Genomic DNA, 20,340 nt, shown 5'->3' with positions numbered 1-20,340 from the left:
ATAAGTAATTTTGAGTACAGTGTAATTTCTTGGTAATTTTGTGGGAAAATACAATAATTGCACATCTTACTCTGCAGGTAGACTGTAGCGTTTGTCGTGGCCTTAATGATAAAGTTTCCCCAAAAAACAATAGCATGCTAAAAAAAGACCCCTCAGTAATTCGAATTAAACAAAAAGAATCAGTTTAACTTGAGAATATCAGAGGAATGTTTTAAACATGTGAGCTTGTGCGCTTTCAGATCTGTGGATCTGTGTGAAATCAGCTGAAACACACACAAAGTGTTTTTCTGTTTAACTTTAAAAAAATTAGAAGTTAAACTTTTTGCAACAAGCCCAGAAAAAGCCAAACTTGCAGATGTGCAGCAGGTCGGTGTGGCGTGTACGTGTCATCTGCACGGGCGCGTCACAGCGGTGGGAGGGTTTGATCTGCGGCCTGTGTCCGCTCTCTGGCTGCAATGAGCCGTTTCATTGGCTTTAATAAAGCGGAGCGTGCCAGCAACTGTCAGCTAAGGCGTGAAGCCAAACCTCCCCACGTGCTCCAGATTGGAGGATAAAAGGAAAATGAGCCAGGGGCCCCAGACAGCGAGGGTCCCCCCCACCCCCGGCCATAAGGAGTCCATTATGCTCCCGTGTGTCACGCAGCCATTTTTGTGGCATCTCGGTGGCACGCTGTGGCGTTTGCAAAGGCCCGGCCCGCCAGAGCGCTGGCACACGGCGGCCGGGACACGCTGCTAAATCCCATTAGAGTCTGTCCAGAGGATACGAGGCTGCCAGCGGCTGTCAGTCATCGTCAGGCTTTAACCTCCGGGAGCACAACACTTTTAATTAACCTTAAAAGCAAGTTCCAGTGACGAGCTTTAATACATCAGACAAATGTCTCAGCAGCCTGCAGAGGGAAACTCAAGGACGCTGCAGCCGTGAAACGCTGAGCTTTTTAATCAAGTGTGTGATGCTAACATCATCCCCCAGCCATTTAGGAAAAAATACTATTAAACCAAGAAAATGTCTTCACCTACGTGCTCTGTGTGGCATTTATTCATGTCACTGTTGCATGAATAATTAATGCTCAGCCCAAAGTCGGACAGGATTACAAGGCTGGGACGAAAACCTTCTTCCTTAGTCCTTCGCTGGCTGGAGACTTGAATCTATATTTACACGTTTAGTTGCAAAGTGGAACAAAATAAGAATTTATTCAACTGCAGTCAAAACGATTTCTCCAGTGAAAGTGCGGTTTAAGGAAACAGATGTTGTTCCAGGGACCTGGAGGCGATGCGAGGTCAGAGATGTAGTAATCATCATGTCCTCTACTCCACCTGTCCAGGCGACTTGTCCACCTGTAGAGAGGCGGGGAGACATTTTTGTCCTTTGCTGAAACAGAGAAGAGGCCTAACTTCTTAGAACTTGGTTCTAAAGATGATCCAAACATCATTTGTTTCACAGTTTTCAAACCAGGGTTCTCTGCTGCAAGCTTAAATGTCCCAACACCGGCATGGAGGGAGAATCTGTTTAGTCTGGACACAAAAAGAAGGATTGAAGTTTTCTCCCAGCTCATTACAGACAAAACTTAGATTAATTCTGATCTGAAGGACAAATGTGTTCGCAGAAAAAAAAGTTACCTGAATTCTGTGGGGATATTACAGGTAACTTAAAAAAAGCCACATGAAAAACAAGATCCTAAATGACCGATTATGAGGGAAATTATATTTCTGTAAGAAATATAAACACTGTGGACTCTTCCTCACTGAGCACGCCGGTGTTTCATCACCACAGAAGTAAGAAAACAAGTAAAATCTTGAATTTGAATAAAGTTTCTGCCTCAACACGTGAAAAAGAAACAGATGTGATGTCAACTTTCAATCAAATAACAGAAAATAAGACAAAAACCAGTGAAAACATCTGATTAATCACGATTAGAGATCATTAAACATGGCTGCTGTGTGACAGGGCGGCCTCAAACTTTCCATTTAAACATGCGCAGATTGGGAATTTATTAATTATTTGCTCCCAAACCTTCACTCGATGGTCAGCTGAACCTTAGAGTTAATAACCTGCGTCTCTTTTACAAAGTTCACATTTAAAATGTGATTTTCTGAAACACAAAACCTTCAGAGGAGGATGATTTAAAACAACAACAACAAACATAAACAACAAGAAAAAAAATTGTTGATGTAGAATTTCCTTCATCTTTGAATACTGAATGAATGATGCTCCGTCCTGTGTGGACCACAGTGCGCCCTCTGGCAGGCCAGTTCTGGTCCCAAACCACATGTAGATTTTTTTTCTTTTTTACTTTTCGGTTTTATTTTCATGTTTGTTTTTTTATTTTAATTTTACTCTGCAGAGTAATAATGTTTGAATGAAGAAGAGAGAATCTATTCATCTGCTGTTTGTTTTACAAATGATCCCTTTTCACTGATCTTCATCAAATTAATTCATAACTGAAATTTTGACTTTTTTTAAATGTGTTTGCATTAAACTGGTCGTGCAGCTTCTCAGCATGAATGATTGTTCCAACTGTTCCATGTTGGGATGAATGTTTCTATGTGGGAAAGAAACTAATTGTGCAGATTTCTGGTGACAGAACAGAGAAATACTTCCTTCACTAACATCTGTGTGGTGATGGAAGCAGTGCGAAGTGTACCAGCTGTACTCAGACTAACATACAAACACGTTTTCTTTAAATCTGAGCGCTAAAATGTTTCACTGCTTCTTAAATGATCTGCTGCACGACACAAGTTTGCTTTCAGCTCCAAACTCTTATTACAAACTTTTTATAATTGAAAAACTGTACGTGAAGTTTGTGTGAGTGAAACTTCACACCGTGGCTGCTGGCGCTCTCCGTCCTCCTCCTCTTCAGCCCTCAGCGGCGCACTGAGACGCTTCTAATCCTCTTTTGATGAACTCGGTTAATCGACTTCCAGCTGCGCATCTGGCAAAGTTCACTGAGCAGCACACGACCCTGTCCACGCCCCCGAAGCACGCAAGGCCCCCCACTCCATAAATTCTCCCATCAATGCTGAGAAACGTGAAGGGTCCCGGTGAGGCTCAGCGGCTGTGGCCGTTTGGTGAAGGAGGAGAAGGAGACAAGAGGAGGAGAAGAGGAAGAAGTAGACAGTAGGACAAGGAGAAAGGGGAGAGCGGAGGAGGAGCAGAGATGCCTCCGCGTAAAAGCCTCTTCGCTCCCTTCGTGTCCGTGGACTCTGAGTGCGGTCCCGCGGCCTCGGCTCTCCATGCGGATCTCCACGCGCTGCTGCAGCGGAGCCTCGCACCGGACCGCTCCGGGGACTACCGGGACCCCCCGCGCGCCATCGTGGAGCTCCGGCTTGGTCCCGCCGGGGGCGCGCTGCATTACCTGCCGCCGGACACGAGCGCTCTAGAGCGCGCACAGAGACGCCGGCGTCTAGCGGCCAATGCCCGCGAGCGGCGCAGGATGCTCGGACTGAACGTGGCCTTTGACCGGCTCCGCAGCGTTATTCCCAACACGGACAGCGACCGGAAGCTGTCCAAGTCCGAGACCCTGCAGATGGCGCAGATCTACATCTCCACCCTCAGCGAGCTGCTGCAGCAGGGCGCGGGCGGAGCACGCAGCCCGGGCACCGACAAAGCGCCGGCGGCCGGGGATCCGCCTCGGCCCGAGAGGCACTTCCACACGGCCAGGAGCAGCGGCGGAGGCCCGGGGTGCCCCGAGGAGGACGTGCAGGGGGGACGTGAATATCTGTGATTCTTTCAGCGTCAGACATTAAAGGACCAAAACGTGTTTCACGTGTTCGAGGACTCAGACACCGAGGACGACAGAAAGAAAAACTCTGTGCCAGAATTACTCAAAGTATCAATTTTTATTATTTTAAAATTATGTACAGGTAACCAAAGACATCGGTCTGCAAATTGGTACAAAGATCAAGTTTTCCTGCAGGCGGCTCGTTAAGAAGCTCTCTGTCTGTCCAAAAACAACAACACGGCTGGGAGAAAAAGGCTTAGAAAAAAGAAAAAATAGAATCAGATTCAGAAAAGTAGAGTCTACGGTCTAAATTTAAATTTAACCCCGGCCCACCCACGACCCTCCCCAAACTGCCCCCTCCGTCCCAAACTCCCTCCATCGCTCCCCTCCTACATGAGGAGGTCCAATCTATTTACAGGAAACTATGTACAAAAAGCTCTTCCATTCATTCTTCCAGACGTCTGTGAATAAAGCTCTTGTAAACTTTTCATAAAGGAGTGTGAAGTTTTAACGTGTGTGTGTGTGTGTGTGTGTGTGTGTGTGTGTGTGTGTGTGTGTGTGTGTGTGTGTGTGTGTGCGCGCGCTGATGTCCACAGACAAACAAATACAAAACCACATGAACAATGACACAATCTTTAAAGGTCAATTCAATGTCATTTTTTTCCAGCTCTAAAGATGAAATCAAACAGCAGCAGGAGCTCACGGCGCTGATGACAAACGCCACAGAGCACAAAGGAACAGACGTGACAACTTTCAACGTTAGCTTGCTCAGACGATGCTCTCTCTCTCTTAATCTGGACCTTTAAAAAAATCTGTTTTCGAGAAAAGAAATTCAAAGGCGAATCTTTAGCTTAAAGCAGGAACGAAGGAAACCAAGCTAGCGTCAACCACTGCAGGTCCTCTAGCATCCACTTGAGGCTCCAAAAGCGAGTGGGTCCCCACACACTCGCATTAAAATGCGACAGATTTACAGCAGTAATTAACACGCGCAGCCTGCTGGAATTTAAAAACCTGTTTTGGCCTCTATGGACAGCGTCTGTGTCCTTTATCTCACAGCAGTGACCTTTAGTGCCACGGGTTTCAGCGTTGATGAGCGACTGTGGGGACCTGAGCGTGGCTGCAGACAAAGAGCCAACACTAAAACGATGCTCACGGCCATCTTTCTTCTTTTCTTTCTTATTCAGGTTTCCTTTATAACAAGCTTATTAGCTGGAGGTCATTAAAGGGTTAATAAAGCAACTGAAGGGACGCCTCAGTTTGAGGCGCCCAGTGAGAGTTAGACCAAGGCTGTATGGTTTTAATGGAGTGGGCGGGGCTTATCCGAGACATCTTCCAATGAAATTATTGGAAAAAACAGTGTTTCTATTGTGTGAAAGACTCACATGTTCCCCTGGAGTTTCGCTCTTTTGAGAGTCTCCAAACTGACGAAATGTGACACTAAACTTAAATAACTTTTTTTTTTAGCTTTTTAACAACAATGAGGCTGGAAATCTTTTCAAACTAACTCATATCTATTTATTCTATTAATAAAGCCTTTAGTTACAACGCTGCACTTGAAGGAAGGAGGAACAGAAATGACTCGTTTAAGGGTCCAGACTTCCCTTTCCCCCATCAGGGAACATCTCTGGAACTTCAGCTGCACTGACGGTGCACAGAGGACAGGAAAGGCCGGGGCGGGTTAAAGCTACAAGTGCAATGGCTGACGTGTAATGAGTGGCTGTTTGTACTGTAAGCGCTGCTGGAGTTTTGACTTCTTCACAGGTGCGCCATCTGAAAAGGCTTCAAAGATGAAAACCACAGAAGGTCCAACGGAAAAGCACGGGGCCGATTTCTATCATTTACAAATTCCCAATCCAACCTCAGCATCGCTGAAATGTACGTTAGAGAGTGATGCACTCTTGGAAAGTCCAAACACAGGATTTGGAGTTAAACTGCGGGTTTGAGGATCTTGAGCTCCAGCTACAGTGTTTCCTCCTAAAAACACCTGAGCAGGAGGGACAAACAATCGACCTCCTCTGTGAAAACCCCTCTGCTGGCGGCCCAGTTCAAAAGCAAAGAGCCTGGCCTTCACCTGTCAGACTGGGGGGGGCTTCCTCGGCCGTCTTTACTGTAACTGAAGACTCCACCATGAGCGGCGAGCTCAAAGGCCTGGCGGTAATTGAAAGGAGCAGGAGGAGGACCGGTTCTGGCCCAGAGGGCTCGGGAACCCGCTGAGACACGAAGCTTTTGATGTTGAGCGAGATCGATCGTTTGAAAGGGAAAAACTTTCTGCTTTTTGGAAGCAGAGGTTGTCCAAAGTTTCTAAAACCCCCAAAAGCTTTGAGAGTCAGGTGTGAAGTCGGCACAAAGGCGCCGCCACGAAACGAGGTGTCATACAAAGGCAAGCAGTCCCACCTCGACTTCACCGCGGGTCAGGCTTCCCACCCTCCGCCCACAAATGATCGATACGCGTGGTTTCTCAGCGCTAAAGCACCTCCTTCAAACAGAGCCAAGAGGTTACAGCAGCAAAGAGGAGAAGAAGAACACAGCGTGAGAGAAATGAGGCGGCCTGTGAGGAGCCGGGGTCGACGTTTTCAAAGTAAAAGCCATCTCTTCTTTTTAAAGAGCTTAGCTTGTTTGTTTGGCAGTTATCAGCTCCAAAAGGCCGCGCTCAGGGCCGCGAGGCTTTGATGGCAGGCTGGGGGGGGGGGGGGGGCAGCTTCACTCCAATCTGCCATTGCTCAATACGAAAGGGGTTTTCACGAGGGAGGGGCTGAGAAGGTGAGGAGACGCTTTGAAATGGAATTTATCAGAGAAGAAGAAAAGCATCGCTCTGAGCAACTTTTTTAAACTGAGGAAAAAGGAAGAAATAACAACCAAATACTGACTTGGATTCTTCAGAAAAACAAAAGCATGTGATCTCTGCTGCAGCTTCAAAGGGTTTATCCTTTAAAGTCACAGAGGAAACGAGCTGTTTCCAGCGCTGCCGAGGTGAAGCTCCTTTAAAAGGAGGAAGAGAACGACGTCCCGTTAGTTTACTCCAGCAGTCGACTCTGAGGTGGTGGTGATGGTGGTAACGATGATGAAGGAGATGGTTGTGTTGCATGTGTCTTTTTGTGTGAGTACGTATTTGAGACAGACTTCTCTCTAGCAGTGCTCCAGATAGTCAATGACCCGGGAGATGGACTTCTGTCCTGTGGTGCCGACGTCACACTGCAGAGAGGAAGCAGGGGTCAGAACACACACACACACACACACACACACACACCTGGAAAATTAGACGTGCAGATCGTTTCTTTCTCACCATTTCAACAAACTCACTGCTGGTTTTTTATTTAAATCACAGATTTTACTCTTGAATAAACTTGTCTGATAATCGTCGTTGAATAATGAGCATTTTCTCTCATTAGTCTGCGTCTGACAGACGTCGGGCGGAGAGCAGCACAGGGCAGATGAAGGATTACGTCGAACACTAATCAGAATATATCAGTTTGATATTGTGGAACGAGTTTCAGTGTTGCGTTAGTCTGGACTTACAGCAGCCTCACGTCCACCTTTGTGAAACAGCGACTACGTTTTGCAGTCAGCAACAGCTGTGATAGTTCTGCTTGGAGGTAATGATGATGTATAAACTAGAGATGGCACGATACCACTTTTTTATGTCCGATACCGATATCATAAATTTGGATATCTGCCGATACCGATATGAATCCGATATAGTGTTTTTTAATCAACAAAACTGTTGTTTTTTTTAAATATCTTGCTGCATTTTGTATAAGTTCATACTCAAGTTTAAAACAACAACTACACTAAAGCTATTCTGTTATACCTGTATGCAAAAAAAAATATTTCATAGTTCAGCAATACTGATCAATCTAATAAACTTAGACCTACACCATCCTCCCTATTCTGGTATTTTAAAGAGTACTTAGCATAAATATTAAGCAACCTAACTAATAGGGTTCCAACTCCCAGCAACAACAAAAATAAATAAATAAAAAATAGGGAACCACCCCTCACGCTCCACCTCATGATGCTTAATCGACGTAATCAACCTTAATTTGATGCAGTGTGAAAGAAAATGCACAGAAATCAATTATTTTTCAAGAAATATTAAATAGATTCAACATCTTTCTTCAACAAAATTGCAGACTGCACAGATGGTACCTTCCCAAAGGAAAAAGTACTATAGCTTACTAGGGTATATATATTAGACTTAACAGTTACTATATACAGTAATTGACTTCTATTCATTTTACATCAAATTAAAACTTTGGGTGTCAGATAATTATTTATTAAAAGCTCGACATTTTAAATGAGAATAAGAAAGAAAAGTATGTCTTTGTGCCCCCTTTTCCCAGTTAATGCCCTATCGGCCACCCTGGCTAAACTTTGCTAGATCCGCCCCTGCACAGTTACCAGCGTCAGCTACGTAGAAAAAGATCCTGGTGTAGAAAGAAATATTAAATAAATTCTAACAACAGCTGATCAAGCTTAAACGTGCTGCTGTTGTTCAGCTGCTGGTTTCCTCTTTCTGGTGCAAAGTGGGCCAAAAACAAACAAGAGAGCCGATCAGCTGATCATTGATCAGTTTCATGATTGAAGTAGCAGCCGGAGAGCGAGAGGCAGTCGCTCGTTAAGCTTAACGCAGGAATGCTTTACAAACATTCAGAGATGGACTTACACACTTGCTTTACTTCTCTCGGGATAACTTTGTCGGAGATGAAATGCCGGGTTGGTAGCGAAGCTCCAAATGCTATCCAGACCACCGACAGGTCCCGCATGCCACAGCCGCTCTATCACGTGATGCATACTGCTCCGACATGCTAACGTTCTGAGGCGAGTTACGGCGTGTTGCAAATTTTGTGAGGTGCTTTCGTGATATTTAATGGATCGGATTACTTTTTTTTTTTTTTTTCTCCGATATCTGATCCAGTAATTTAGGTCAGTATCGGACCGACACGATACGTAATATCGGATCGGTCCATCTCTAGTATAAACACATTATGTTGAACAAGCAAATGCTGGAATTGTAGCTAATGTGTCCATTAATGTAACGCATAACAGCCAGTATGCTGTCAGAGTAAATGTACGCCATTTTTATTGCCTTCACAGTGAAAACAAGCGTAGATGTAGCTTCATTCATAAAAACAAAGCCAGTTCCGAAGTGCCTAAAAACCTGCATTCTATCTGATGACCACCAGATGGCGATAACTGTGGTTGCAAGTCGACTTGTGGTCCTAAAGCATCCTATGGGAAAACGGCTCCCCGTCTAAGCCTCAGTACACAATTTCCTGCTTTCGTAAATCTTGGTCATGCCACGTTTCAACAAAGCCAGTGGTGCTTGCTCATTGGCTAATGGCTTGTGATTGACAAGTCTTTAGCCAATGAGCAAGTGATTTCAGGATGAGACCCACCCCTCCTTGTCACATCCAGTTTTTTGTGACAAGATGGCTTCAGAATAGTTGGCGTCAGCGTAGCGACGTCCCTCCTTTATACCGTGTTTTTTTCGCAGCTCTGATGCGTTTCTACAAACTCGCTCGGTTCTGAAATCTTCCCCCCTTCATGTATTTGGGTAAAACGACCCGCGCTTCCGGGTTTATGTGTCCAACATGAGCAGGATATACGGTGATTTGATAAACTAGCTTATAAAAAAGGCCAGGGGTCAAAATTTCAACATTTTTGTTTCTTATCTGCTTCAGCAACATTTCTTTATGTAAAACGATGATCATCTCCACAAGAAGTTTTAAGCTTTAATTAAAAAAAATACATAAATGATCCCCAAACATATTCAGAGTACGTTTGGATCCGAGTCATCAGGACTTTTCTCTCCGTGCTCACTAGAACAGAACTAAACACATTACAGGGATTCTTTTATTGAAGCTGTGACTCACAGTGAGGTTCATGAAGTTGAGGAACTTTTTCAGCATTTCTGTCATGATGGAGAAATCTCCTTTAGGCAGGTTCTCTCTCACAGTAGTCACATTCATCTGCAGGACAGTCAAAAGAAATCAATCACACACACGAAGATGAATCAGACAAATTCAAACGAGCTCTGAAGCCTCAGAACAACAAGTGCTGCTGTGAACTGTACGCCTCAGTGTGTCATGAGGCTGCATTTATGTGTTTTTGAGGGTAAATGTGTTTCTACTGTGTTTAAAATGCAGGTGAAAACTTTGAGAAACTGCCTACAGACACACAAATCTGTCAGAGTCGCATTATGGGGACATAAAGCACATACCCAGCATGCAATTCATTCATGTTTTGATGTTAGTCTCCAGGAAATAAATGAGTCAGGGTGACGTCTTCTCAACTTACAGATACACAACTGTGTGTGTGTGTGTGTGTGTGTGTGTGTGTGTGTGTCAGACTCACCGGGCTCCCCTGGCATAGGCAGCCCAGCAGCAGTGCCGTGTAGGAGGCCACAATACTGTCCTCCATGTGCTTCCCTGCATGCTGCAGAGCTGGGACAGAAACGAGGATCATGTCTCACTTTTTGCTGCTCGATGGTAACGATCGTCAGGAGTGATCAAAGCCACACTCTGGTTGTACCTTTGTTTAGGTCCAGCTCCTCGTCCTCCTCGTCCTCCTTCTTCTTCTTGCCTTCGTCCTGTTTGTCGGAGTCGTTGTCGTTGGCGACCCACTGGATCTCGCCGCCCGTCTCCTGCCACTGGCCGCTCTGGTCCAAAGCAGCTTTCGGCGCCTCCTTTATGAGGTCGTCGGTCTGGGCCTCGGCCAGGACGGCGGCCCGCTCCCGCTGCAGGAACAGCTGAGGGCGACAGAGAACATCAGAACCAACGCCAAGCGATTTATAGGCTGTATATACACGATCATCATTTTGTGTTCAATAAGATTTGAAGCTAGCCAAAGTTTCCCAATAACTTCCTCTCAGATTTCGATACCATCTGATTGTTTTTACAGCAGAGGGGTCGCCCCCTGCTGGACAGAATAAAAGAGCAGGTTTATGCACTTTTCAAATGCAGAAACTACATCCATGAAAACAGTTCACAGATGGTTTCCTGACAGGCAGTGACTGATATTTAGGACCGACTTAATGGAGCTCATGGGAAACGCTGAGTAAGACGGCAGAAGAGAACAAAACGCAGACGAGACAAACTCAACTCAGAGGATCACGCGAGCATTAATTTTCACACTAAAACATAAAAGTGAGCTTGAAATATTCCTCACAGCTGCTGCTGGAGACATTAATCATGATTGTGCTCCATTAATCAAAGACGCAGTGAGGGAATGATCAGCCTTTTCTTTTAATGCTGTGAATCGTCTGAACACCAGGAGACAAATTCAATTCAGTCTGATCTTAACTGTTTTAGAGGGAAGCAGAAAACTAAACTCTACACCTGACAGATGACACCAAAACTACCCACGACGAGACGTCGCTCATACAAAGGTTTATTTTCTCCTTCCAAACTGAGAAGGGTCCACACTGAGCACCGAGATGAATCTGAATGAAGGTCGGCATGTGAGAAAGAATTTAAAAGCATCCAGTATTATTTTAGAGCCTATTCTGGGAGGGAAATTTCCCCTTTTCTGGTGAAATAAACCAACTGAAGTGACAGAGAGTGCAGCAGATCCACACTCGCTCCTCTCTGAGCTGCAGAAAGTTTTAATACAAACGAAAACTTAAAAAAAATAACCGGATTTACAAAAACAAAACATTTTGATAGTTTGTTCCTAAAATATGGACATTTATGTTTGTAAAGTGGCGACTTCACTTCAGTACTCTGATGTCGAACCTCTGCTCCTGAGGAAGATACTGAGGGACTTTGAGAACACAGTTCAGAGCCGTCACTATCAAATCCTCCTGCTCTCCCGTTTTCGTGCTGCCCCACTCTGCAGACCGAGTTTCACACACGTTTATCGTACTCTTCTTTGGGTTTTTCCATCCACTCCTGAGTTTGTACCTGTACAAGAGCAGCGATGGCGCTCAGCGGGCCCGTGCTGGCGATGTCCTGGTGCTGAGGGTTGAGCAGGACGGTGGAGTCGCAGGGACCCTGGCCCCCTTCCATCTCCATCTCCATAAGGCAGTACCTGTTCCTGGCACTGTACTCCACCAGGTTGATGAGCAAACCCAGACCCTGAACGCAGCAAACACACAGTGGCACTCATGGGTCAGTCATTTTAACTCTGTTTTCACTGCTGTCAACATTAATACCACTTTAAGTCTAATTTTAACCCAAACCTGTGATGGAAACGGTCACATCACTCATGTTTAATACGCACCAGTACTCTGATGTCGAACCTCTGCTCCTGAGGAAGATACTGAGGGACTTTGAGAACACAGTTCAGAGCCGTCACTATCAAATCCTCCTGCTCTCCCGTCTTCGTGCTGCCCCACTCTGCAGACCGAGTTTCACACACGTTTATCCATCAGATTAATAATGTTTAAGTGTTTCAATAAGCCGCAGTAAAGTGTGTTTGGAGTGTTTTGGTGCACTAACCGTTGTCATGTGTCAGGTTGAGCAGGACTCCTATGATGGCCCTCATGCAGTCCTCCACCGCTTTCCCCACCGCGGCTCTGTCGGACTTCACCTCCCTGCTGTAACGCTGGATCATCTCCTCACACCTGCTCAGCGCCCTGACAGACAAAGAGAGGCCCGGTAACTTCACAGAACTAGGCTCAATATTTCTTCCAAATAATTACTGACCTTACTTACCAAGTGCTAAACACATAACTGAAAGGGCTGCACACTGATAACTCTGAACAAATGTCCCATAAACCTTTGTGTTACCAAGAAATTCAAGCTAAAATGAGCCGGTCCATGCGGGTTCACCTGGTCCTCCTTTTCATTTACAGTCACTTGATCGTCATCAGTGCAAACTGCGCTCACATCCAGATGTCTGAACATGACTCGCCTCCTTCCTTTTCTACTCCATCATAAAACAGAGCAGCATTCACACACACTCACTCTTTCTTGAGGACGGCTGCAACCGCAGAGGGGCAAGGCAGGGCAGCAGCCTGATGTAAATAACCAAATTAAATCTAATGACAGTGGTGACTGAAAACAGAGCAGAAACCAGAGTCTGAACATCAGGACACAACGAGAGGAAGGAGAAAAAAAAATGGCAGGTGGTGTGTCACAGGAAACTGATTGTGGGGTACAGAGAAGGGAAAAGAGGAGAAATGACTTAGACATGAATGTAAAAATGAGGCAGAAATACTTGGTCCACCTTTGGAAAATTAACGTGGAAACTTGCAAATGCTAAAAACTGCAGTTCCTCAAATGTCCACTCGGGGCCGGCTCCATGAGTGAGTCAGTCCCCACAGACTGCAGTGTTCAAATATCCAACTGTACAGCAGGAATGAACATGTTCACAGCCTGATACAGAAATACGGTTTAGTCCTCTCAATCGACCCCTTTCTGAAAATCAAGACATTTAAACTGTTTTAAGGCTTAAAGTTTGCATTATTAGGTGCGCGACTCATTGTACTGACACGGATGGCCGTCAGTGAACTGCACCTCTGCACCGTGCTTGTGCTACTGTAGCCTTTTAGAGCATTTTAATGCAATTGTCTGTCAAATAATAAGACCTGCTGTGCAGTTAATTTTGCTCAAAGACCATCCGAGAAACCTGAGCTCCAGGTTATCTGTGTGATGAACAACACTGTTTGTGTTGTTTGATAGCTCAGCTAAGTGCCTCTGGGTGGAAAACCCAACATGATTGTGACCAAAATACTAACACTGAGACAAAAAGGGTCAAAGATGTGACTGTATGGTGGCTACATCCATCTGTTAAAACACGCTACAGACGGCCCTGTTAGCAGGTTTGCTCCGACACAGAGTTTATGCCGAGTGTCCCTCCTGCCTTAAATCTCCCATTTATGGGGCGTGGAACCGACACCAGGACTGAACGAGCTCATCGCATTCATCGTCTCGCTGCAGCTCAGAGGTGCTTCATCAGAGTTCAACAGTTCCAGATTTGCTAAGTCTGGCCTTAAGCTGGGCTTTCACTCTTCTGGTTCACTTACAGGGAAATACAGTCAAGACAACAAGTGCAGGCAAAAATAAAACAAGGAGCATCATTAACTTCCTTTATATGATAATTCTATCAGCAATGAGTCCGGGTCAGGAGGGTGCAGCACACAGCTGGGCGCTCTGTGACAGGCTTCATATTCACAACTTTTACATTTCGCTCTGCTTAATTTAACAGAGTGATGCGTTTGTGTCCAGATGCAGACGAGGCTCGTCAATAAGCAAAAGGACGGGTGTGTGTGTGTGAGAGAGAGAGAGAGAGAGAGAGATGGGGTTGTTACGGGGCTTATTAAATTAATCCTGCAGACAGCTGAAAGTCTCAAAGCAGCTCAGGGTCGAGTTTGGTTTGAAACAATGAGGGCAGCGTGTGTGGGAACCAGGAGGAGTCAGGAGGAAGAGGAGGAAAACAGGAGTGAGTGATGAAGAGTAAACACTGTTGGAGTGTGTGAGAGTAACTTCACAGTTTCAGCTGCGTGTGTGAGAGAGAGAGCTTAGATGGCGGTGCTCGCTCTCCCACTCACCCCGCAGTTTCTGGGGTTAATCGAGTTAGCGCAGCGGACAGCTGAAGGCTCAGACTGAGGCCTGTGTCACCCGCCTGAGGGAACAGCAGCTCTTTGTCGAGCCATTCGACCTTCATCCTCATCATCCTCGACCCCCACCCTCACTGCAGACCTTCTGCAGAGGGCAAAGGTCCGGTCACACAAAGGACGCAAGAAGGTAAATTAACTCAGCGCAGCGCGACAGATGCTGGAGTTTGACTTGATGAACAGTGAGTACAGAGATTGGTGCATCATTCTGCAGCTGAGAGGAGCTTCAGTTTACCGACGGAGGGACCCGAGGCTGGGCTGACGTCAGGTGCTCACTTGACCGGTTCATGTTTACGTAGTCGGATCAGCTGGGCCTCGCTGTGCCGCGCATGTTCTCCAGGTGACTGCGTTAAGCCCCTCCCACAGGCCAAAGATTCAGGTGAGATTAAATGGTGCAACACGGCCAGAGGTGTGAATGTGAGAACGGGTGAATGCGACTTGCTGGATAAAGTGGTCATAAAGACCAGAAAAGCACTTTGTGCCAGTCGTACATGTAAAACCTGGAAAGCTGGTGGAAAAATCAGACGTCACAGGACAGAAATGTGATGAATCCACAAATGATTAGAGGGAAGATTTTAACTGTTTATTCTTCAATACAAAACAGAGCATTTCACTGCTGTAGACAGCAGCGCTGACACAGCCAGCTGTAAAATTTCCTCAAACTTAGAGTTTGAGGAAGCTCACTAATAAGTTCTCTTTGTTTATTTAGTATGAATTATAATTAAATTCAACCAATGTATAAAATAAACCGTAAACGCACAAAATCTGGTCTGTCTGTATGAATCAGAACACCTCGACGACTAAAACACACTAAAGAATGAACAGAGACCAAAGCGGAGACTCTGCTGACAGCAGGGGTCAGGGTCGAAAGGTCACCGCTATGACTGACAGGATGTCACAACCAGGAAATGAAGCAACAAAAAGATGATGGCGATGACACACACAGGATATACAGGGAGTGCAGAATTATTAGGCAAATGAGTATTTTGTCCACATCATCCTCTTCATGCATGTTGTCTTACTCCAAGCTGTATAGGCTCGAAAGCCTACTACCAATTAAGCATATTAGGTGATGTGCATCTCTGTAATGAGAAGGGGTGTGGTCTAATGACATCAACACCCTATATCAGGTGTGCATAATTATTAGGCAACTTCCTTTCCTTTGGCAAAATGGGTCAAAAGAAGGACTTGACAGGCTCAGAAAAGTCAAAAATAGTGAGATATCTTGCAGAGGGATGCAGCAGTCTCAAAATTGCAAAGCTTCTGAAGCGTGATCATCGAACAATCAAGCGTTTCATTCAAAATAGTCAACAGGGTCGCAAGAAGCGTGTGGAAAAACCAAGGCGCAAAATAACTGCCCATGAACTGAGAAAAGTCAAGCGTGCAGCTGCCAAGATGCCACTTGCCACCAGTTTGGCCATATTTCAGAGCTGCAACATCACTGGAGTGCCCAAAAGCACAAGGTGTGCAATACTCAGAGACATGGCCAAGGTAAGAAAGGCTGAAAGACGACCACCACTGAACAAGACACACAAGCTGAAACGTCAAGACTGGGCCAAGAAATATCTCAAGACTGGTTTTTCTAAGGTTTTATGGACTGATGAAATGAGAGTGAGTCTTGATGGGCCAGATGGATGGGCCCGTGGCTGGATTGGTAAAGGGCAGAGAGCTCCAGTCCCACTCAGACGCCAGCAAGGTGGAGGTGGAGTACTGGTTTGGGCTGGTATCATCAAAGATGAGCTTGTGGGGCCTTTTCGGGTTGAGGATGGAGTCAAGCTCAACTCCCAGTCCTACTGCCAGTTTCTGGAAGACACCTTCTTCAAGCAGTGGTACAGGAAGAAGTCTGCATCCTTCAAGAAAAACATGATTTTCATGCAGGACAATGCTCCATCACACGCGTCCAAGTACTCCACAGCGTGGCTGCAAGAAAGGGTATAAAAGAAGAAAAACTAATGACATGGCCTCCTTGTTCACCTGATCTGAACCCCATTGAGAACCTGTGGTCCATCATCAAATGTGAGATTTAAAGGAGGGAAAACAGTACACCTCTCTGAACAGTGTCTGGGAGGCTGTGGTTGCTGCTGCACGCAATGTTGATGGTGAACAGATCAAAACACTGACAGAATCCATGGATGGCAGGCTTTTGAGTGTCCTTGCAAAGAAAGGTGGCTATATTGGGCGCTGATTTGTTTTGTTTTTGAATGTCAGAAATGTATATTTGTGAATGTGGAGATGTTATATTGGTTTCACTGGTAAAAATAAATCATTGAAATGGGTATATATTTGTTTTTTGTTAAGTTGCCTAATAATTATGCACAGTAATAGTCACCTGCACACACAGATATCCCCCTAAAATAGCTAAAACTAAAAACAAACTAAAAACTAACAAATTCAGCTTTGATATTAATGAGTTTTTTGGGTTCATTGAGAACATGGTTGTTGTTCAATAATAACATTATTCCTCAAAAATACAACTTGCCTAATAATTCTGCACTCCCTGTACAGCAGCTGAGGTAATCTGGGCTCAATGTGACCGGGTTTAAAGATTCTGCTGTTACATCACCACATTTACTGATTTTCACAATAACAGTGGAGAGCTTGCGTCCATCTCTGCTCAGAAACCCGACTGGAACGGCACAAAAAGATGATAAAAGAGGAAAAGGCAACAAAACAGCGAGTACAAAGTAGAAGTTTTCAGCAGACGTGCCACCTGATAAAAACTGCTGAATCTAAGCACACAGAGCCGAGCGGCTCCACACGAACACATCAGGGGTGAGGAGCGTGTGTAATCACTCACTTTGCAGAAGAGATGATGAGCAGCGAGTCCTTGTAGGCGATCAGGTAGCTCTGGTTCTCGGGGTTGTGGACGGTCACCTATGAGTGCAAACACACAGTCAGCAGGAGAGCACCAATGAACTCGCTATTTTTACCCTGGCTCTCTGCTCCAGTGTGAGGACGCTTCTCCAAACAGAATACGTTTGAAACACCATCATCACGTTCAAGCCAACTGTCAAATTGAGTGATGGTTTTGATTTTCAAACATCAAAACAGGTGTTAAACCTTTTCTGAACAAACATGTCGGGAAACGTGACGACGAGCAGAAGCTGACAGAAGCTTCAACGTGACTGAGCGGGTGGGACCCAGACCTCCACGTCTAATCAAACTGCCCCAGCTGTACGATCAAAGAGGTCAGCAAATAGCTCATTGATGGTTCAAAAGAACCAGTAGTTTTATGCTAGCTAGGAAGAACCTAACTCTTCATCAGTATCATCTTAAGCCTCTTTTCCACAAGTACCTACTCAGCTTGGCTTGACTTGGTTTTTAGCGTTGCTCATTAGGTGGTAAAGCCTGGTTTTGGTGCCTGCTCAGGTGGGGCTCCAAGCAAGCTGAGAATGCAATAAACAGACAGCAAACTGCTGATTGGCCAGGGAGTGACATCACTAGATGAGTCATGAGAGCGGCGACTCCGCACGAATCAAACCCCCAAACAACGAGGGAAATGACCGCACACAAACCAGTGCCATGGTCCAGCACTGATTTAGCATCACCTCGGCGTCCTCCATTGCCGTGACGGTACAGGGCTTTTGGTCTGCGTTGCTATAACAACAGCACCCTATTTAAGTGGTACTCAGTCGTAACAGAAAACTACCAGAGGCGAGTGGAGCCGAGCAGAGCAGGTGCTCGTGGAAAGGAGGCATTTCTGTTGTTTGGATGTTTTTGGCCAGACCAAACTTTTTGGTGCTTTCTGGCTCAGCTGTAAAGAAATAAATAAATAAACACTACAGATTTAACGTAGTCGTACTATGTGATCGGGAGGGGCACAGGGTGTAAATAGCATTTGTGCAGCGATGCCACTTTGCCACACTCAGGGAGCTGAGAGGTTGTAGTCGGTGGTCTGCTTGTCACGGTCGTCACTGGTACAAAACATTTGAGTAAGTGGACGTCAGCAGGCCCAAAGATAATTGCAAAACTTTAATAAGGTTTCCTCACAGTTCATTTCCCCCTCCCATAATTTAATTTGTCTTTGTGTAGAACAACAAACATGTCTCCCAGCGAAGGAAGCATGTCGGCTCAAACTTCCTCGCCTGTTCGCACCAGCCGAGTTTAACTGAACGCTTCTTTTCACTTTGATACTTTATATTCTCTGTTTTTGGCATCAAAGTAATAATGTGTGTGTATATCTGTTTTTTTATTTCCAATTACATTTTGCTCTGAGCCTCGCAGGCTTATAAAAAAGAACACAAGTGGACTTTAAAAACAAAACCCTGTCACGTCTTTTCTTATTTTGATTTGGCACTTACACTCTCCAGCACGCGTAAACACCGCTCAGCCCCCCACAAAGACGACACCAGCTTCTCCTTATCGTCCTCTTGGTTCAAGTTATCCACACATTCCTTCACTGTGGGCAGAGAAACCAAAACAAGGACACGAGGTGAGAAATGAAACGCTTGACAGTTTTCCTCTTTCTGCTGGACTTCTGTGTAATGGTCGACCTTTGTCTACTATGTGGTCCAGTCCTCCCAGCAGCCGCAGCTCCTCTTTGAACCAGTCACCTGCTCGTTTCGAAGTCAGAGACAGCAACGTCTCCATGGCCAAATGACCCGTCTGTAGGGAGAAGGAGGAGGAGTCAGGAGCTTAAATCTAAACTCTCAAGCATCACTTCACACGTTTAACACGTTGGAGTTATTCTGTGCACCGTGGGCCGCTTCCTGTGGTTGTAGAAGTTGAATTTTGTGTTTTTCTGGCTCAGCTCTAACAGATCTGTGAGAAACATCCTGACACATGTGGGAGTCTGTGAGTCACCCCGACTGGAGCAGTCGAAATAGTTGCTCAAAGCTTTTTCCGCCCTCAAAATAAACCCCCTCTGAACACGTGTAATGTTAACGTCGCCACCGCGTGCGTTTGTGTACCGTGATGTTCTGCAGGTCCAGGTGCTTGTTGTGCACCGTGTCGCACAGCTTCCTGATCTTCTCCTTTATTTTGGCGATCTCCTTGGCACTGAAATGGACCGTGGAGTCCGCCCCATTCCCGCCCCCCTGGTCCTGGTCCAGTTCGAGCAGGCGGAGCATCAGGTCCAGGCAGGACCGGTCCAGATCCATGTTGAGCCGGTCTCTGCTCAGGATGTACATGAGAGAGGCTGTACACAGAGCCAAGTTCTGCAGAGGAGACAGAAAAAGAAACTTTAAATTATTTACTGTTGTTCTCAAACTTCCTTCAGCTCTCTCAGAGGTCGCCTTCTTTGGTTTTTTTGAACATTTGTTTCCAGATTACAGACACTGGATTTCAGCGTATTTACTCACTAACCTGACCCAGAATCAGTTCTCACCAAATTATTTGTTCATTCTGTTAAACAACAAATTCTGAATTTTGGATGTAAAACAACAAATAACAAAAGTGAACAGCACTGAGTCGGGGCTCAGTGCTCAGCTGCTGACCCTCACCGGGTGCTGTGGGGCATCGTTGAGCGTTTTGAAGACCTGAGCCACCTTCCCTCTGGCCCTGAGGTGCATCCTGAAGCTGGGCATGGCGCAGCGTGTAGCCAGGCTGATCACACTAAAGACACAACACAGAACATCAACACACAAAATGAGTGTTTGTAAGTGTGAAAACGAGGTTTAAATGTTGAAAATGTAACGCTCTGCCTCCTTCATTAGCGCCCCGATGCTCATCCCAAATTTCAAACACTTTATATCCCACTTCCCAAATCTGAACTCCGATACGTGTTAGACACTGCAAGGCAACCTCCACAGCTGGTTTCATCTCATTTGTATTGTTGTTATAACCAGAAAGTGAGTGTACGAGGGGTGTAAATATCACCTGTAATCACTGGCTGCTGGACTGTTGTTGGTAAATATGGGAAAATTTTAACTTCCCATGGAACGTGGAGACTCTCACCTAAGGCATCGCGTGTTGAGAGGCTGTCCGCTCTTCAAACCAGTAGCTAGGTATTCAAAGTCATCGGTGAACTCCTGGTTTTCCCCGAACTCCACCACGTCGTTGAAATGCTTCACGTGTTGGACGACTGTGTACAGCTGCAAAGCACAATGAGAGACATGTTGATGTT

General features: G+C 45.6%; 2 protein-coding genes across 2 annotated transcripts in view; one reads left to right on the top strand and one right to left on the bottom strand.

Annotated features, from left to right (window-relative positions):
- Positions 1-2,948: 2,948 nt before the first annotated feature.
- atoh1c (atonal bHLH transcription factor 1c) lies at positions 2,949-3,721 on the top strand. The gene has a single exon (XM_004565210.5). It carries the CDS (start codon positions 3,155-3,157, stop codon positions 3,719-3,721), a length of 567 nt encoding a protein of 188 aa, XP_004565267.3. The 5' UTR covers positions 2,949-3,154.
- A 96-nt stretch (positions 3,722-3,817) lies between these two features.
- The window catches only part of waplb (WAPL cohesin release factor b), a 37,800-nt gene continuing 21,277 nt past the window's right edge, over positions 3,818-20,340 (bottom strand). The window contains exons 8-20 of the mRNA XM_024803425.2: positions 20,172-20,308; positions 19,718-19,829; positions 19,187-19,432; positions 18,770-18,881; positions 18,578-18,675; positions 17,074-17,150; positions 12,157-12,293; positions 11,939-12,054; positions 11,620-11,793; positions 10,250-10,466; positions 10,073-10,161; positions 9,592-9,687; positions 3,818-6,910 (exon numbers count right to left, since the gene is read on the bottom strand). Coding sequence (XP_024659193.2) covers positions 6,845-6,910; positions 9,592-9,687; positions 10,073-10,161; positions 10,250-10,466; positions 11,620-11,793; positions 11,939-12,054; positions 12,157-12,293; positions 17,074-17,150; positions 18,578-18,675; positions 18,770-18,881; positions 19,187-19,432; positions 19,718-19,829; positions 20,172-20,308 — 1,677 coding nt within the window. The 3' untranslated portion in view covers positions 3,818-6,844. The remainder of the gene's footprint in view (positions 6,911-9,591; positions 9,688-10,072; positions 10,162-10,249; positions 10,467-11,619; positions 11,794-11,938; positions 12,055-12,156; positions 12,294-17,073; positions 17,151-18,577; positions 18,676-18,769; positions 18,882-19,186; positions 19,433-19,717; positions 19,830-20,171; positions 20,309-20,340) is intronic.

This window comes from Maylandia zebra, linkage group LG8 (assembly GCF_041146795.1).
Source record: "Maylandia zebra isolate NMK-2024a linkage group LG8, Mzebra_GT3a, whole genome shotgun sequence".
In the NCBI taxonomy this organism is placed as follows: domain Eukaryota; kingdom Metazoa; phylum Chordata; class Actinopteri; order Cichliformes; family Cichlidae; genus Maylandia; species Maylandia zebra.
The sequence above is the reverse complement of the archived record's forward strand: the minus strand, read 5'-3'. Positions and strand labels throughout refer to the sequence as shown.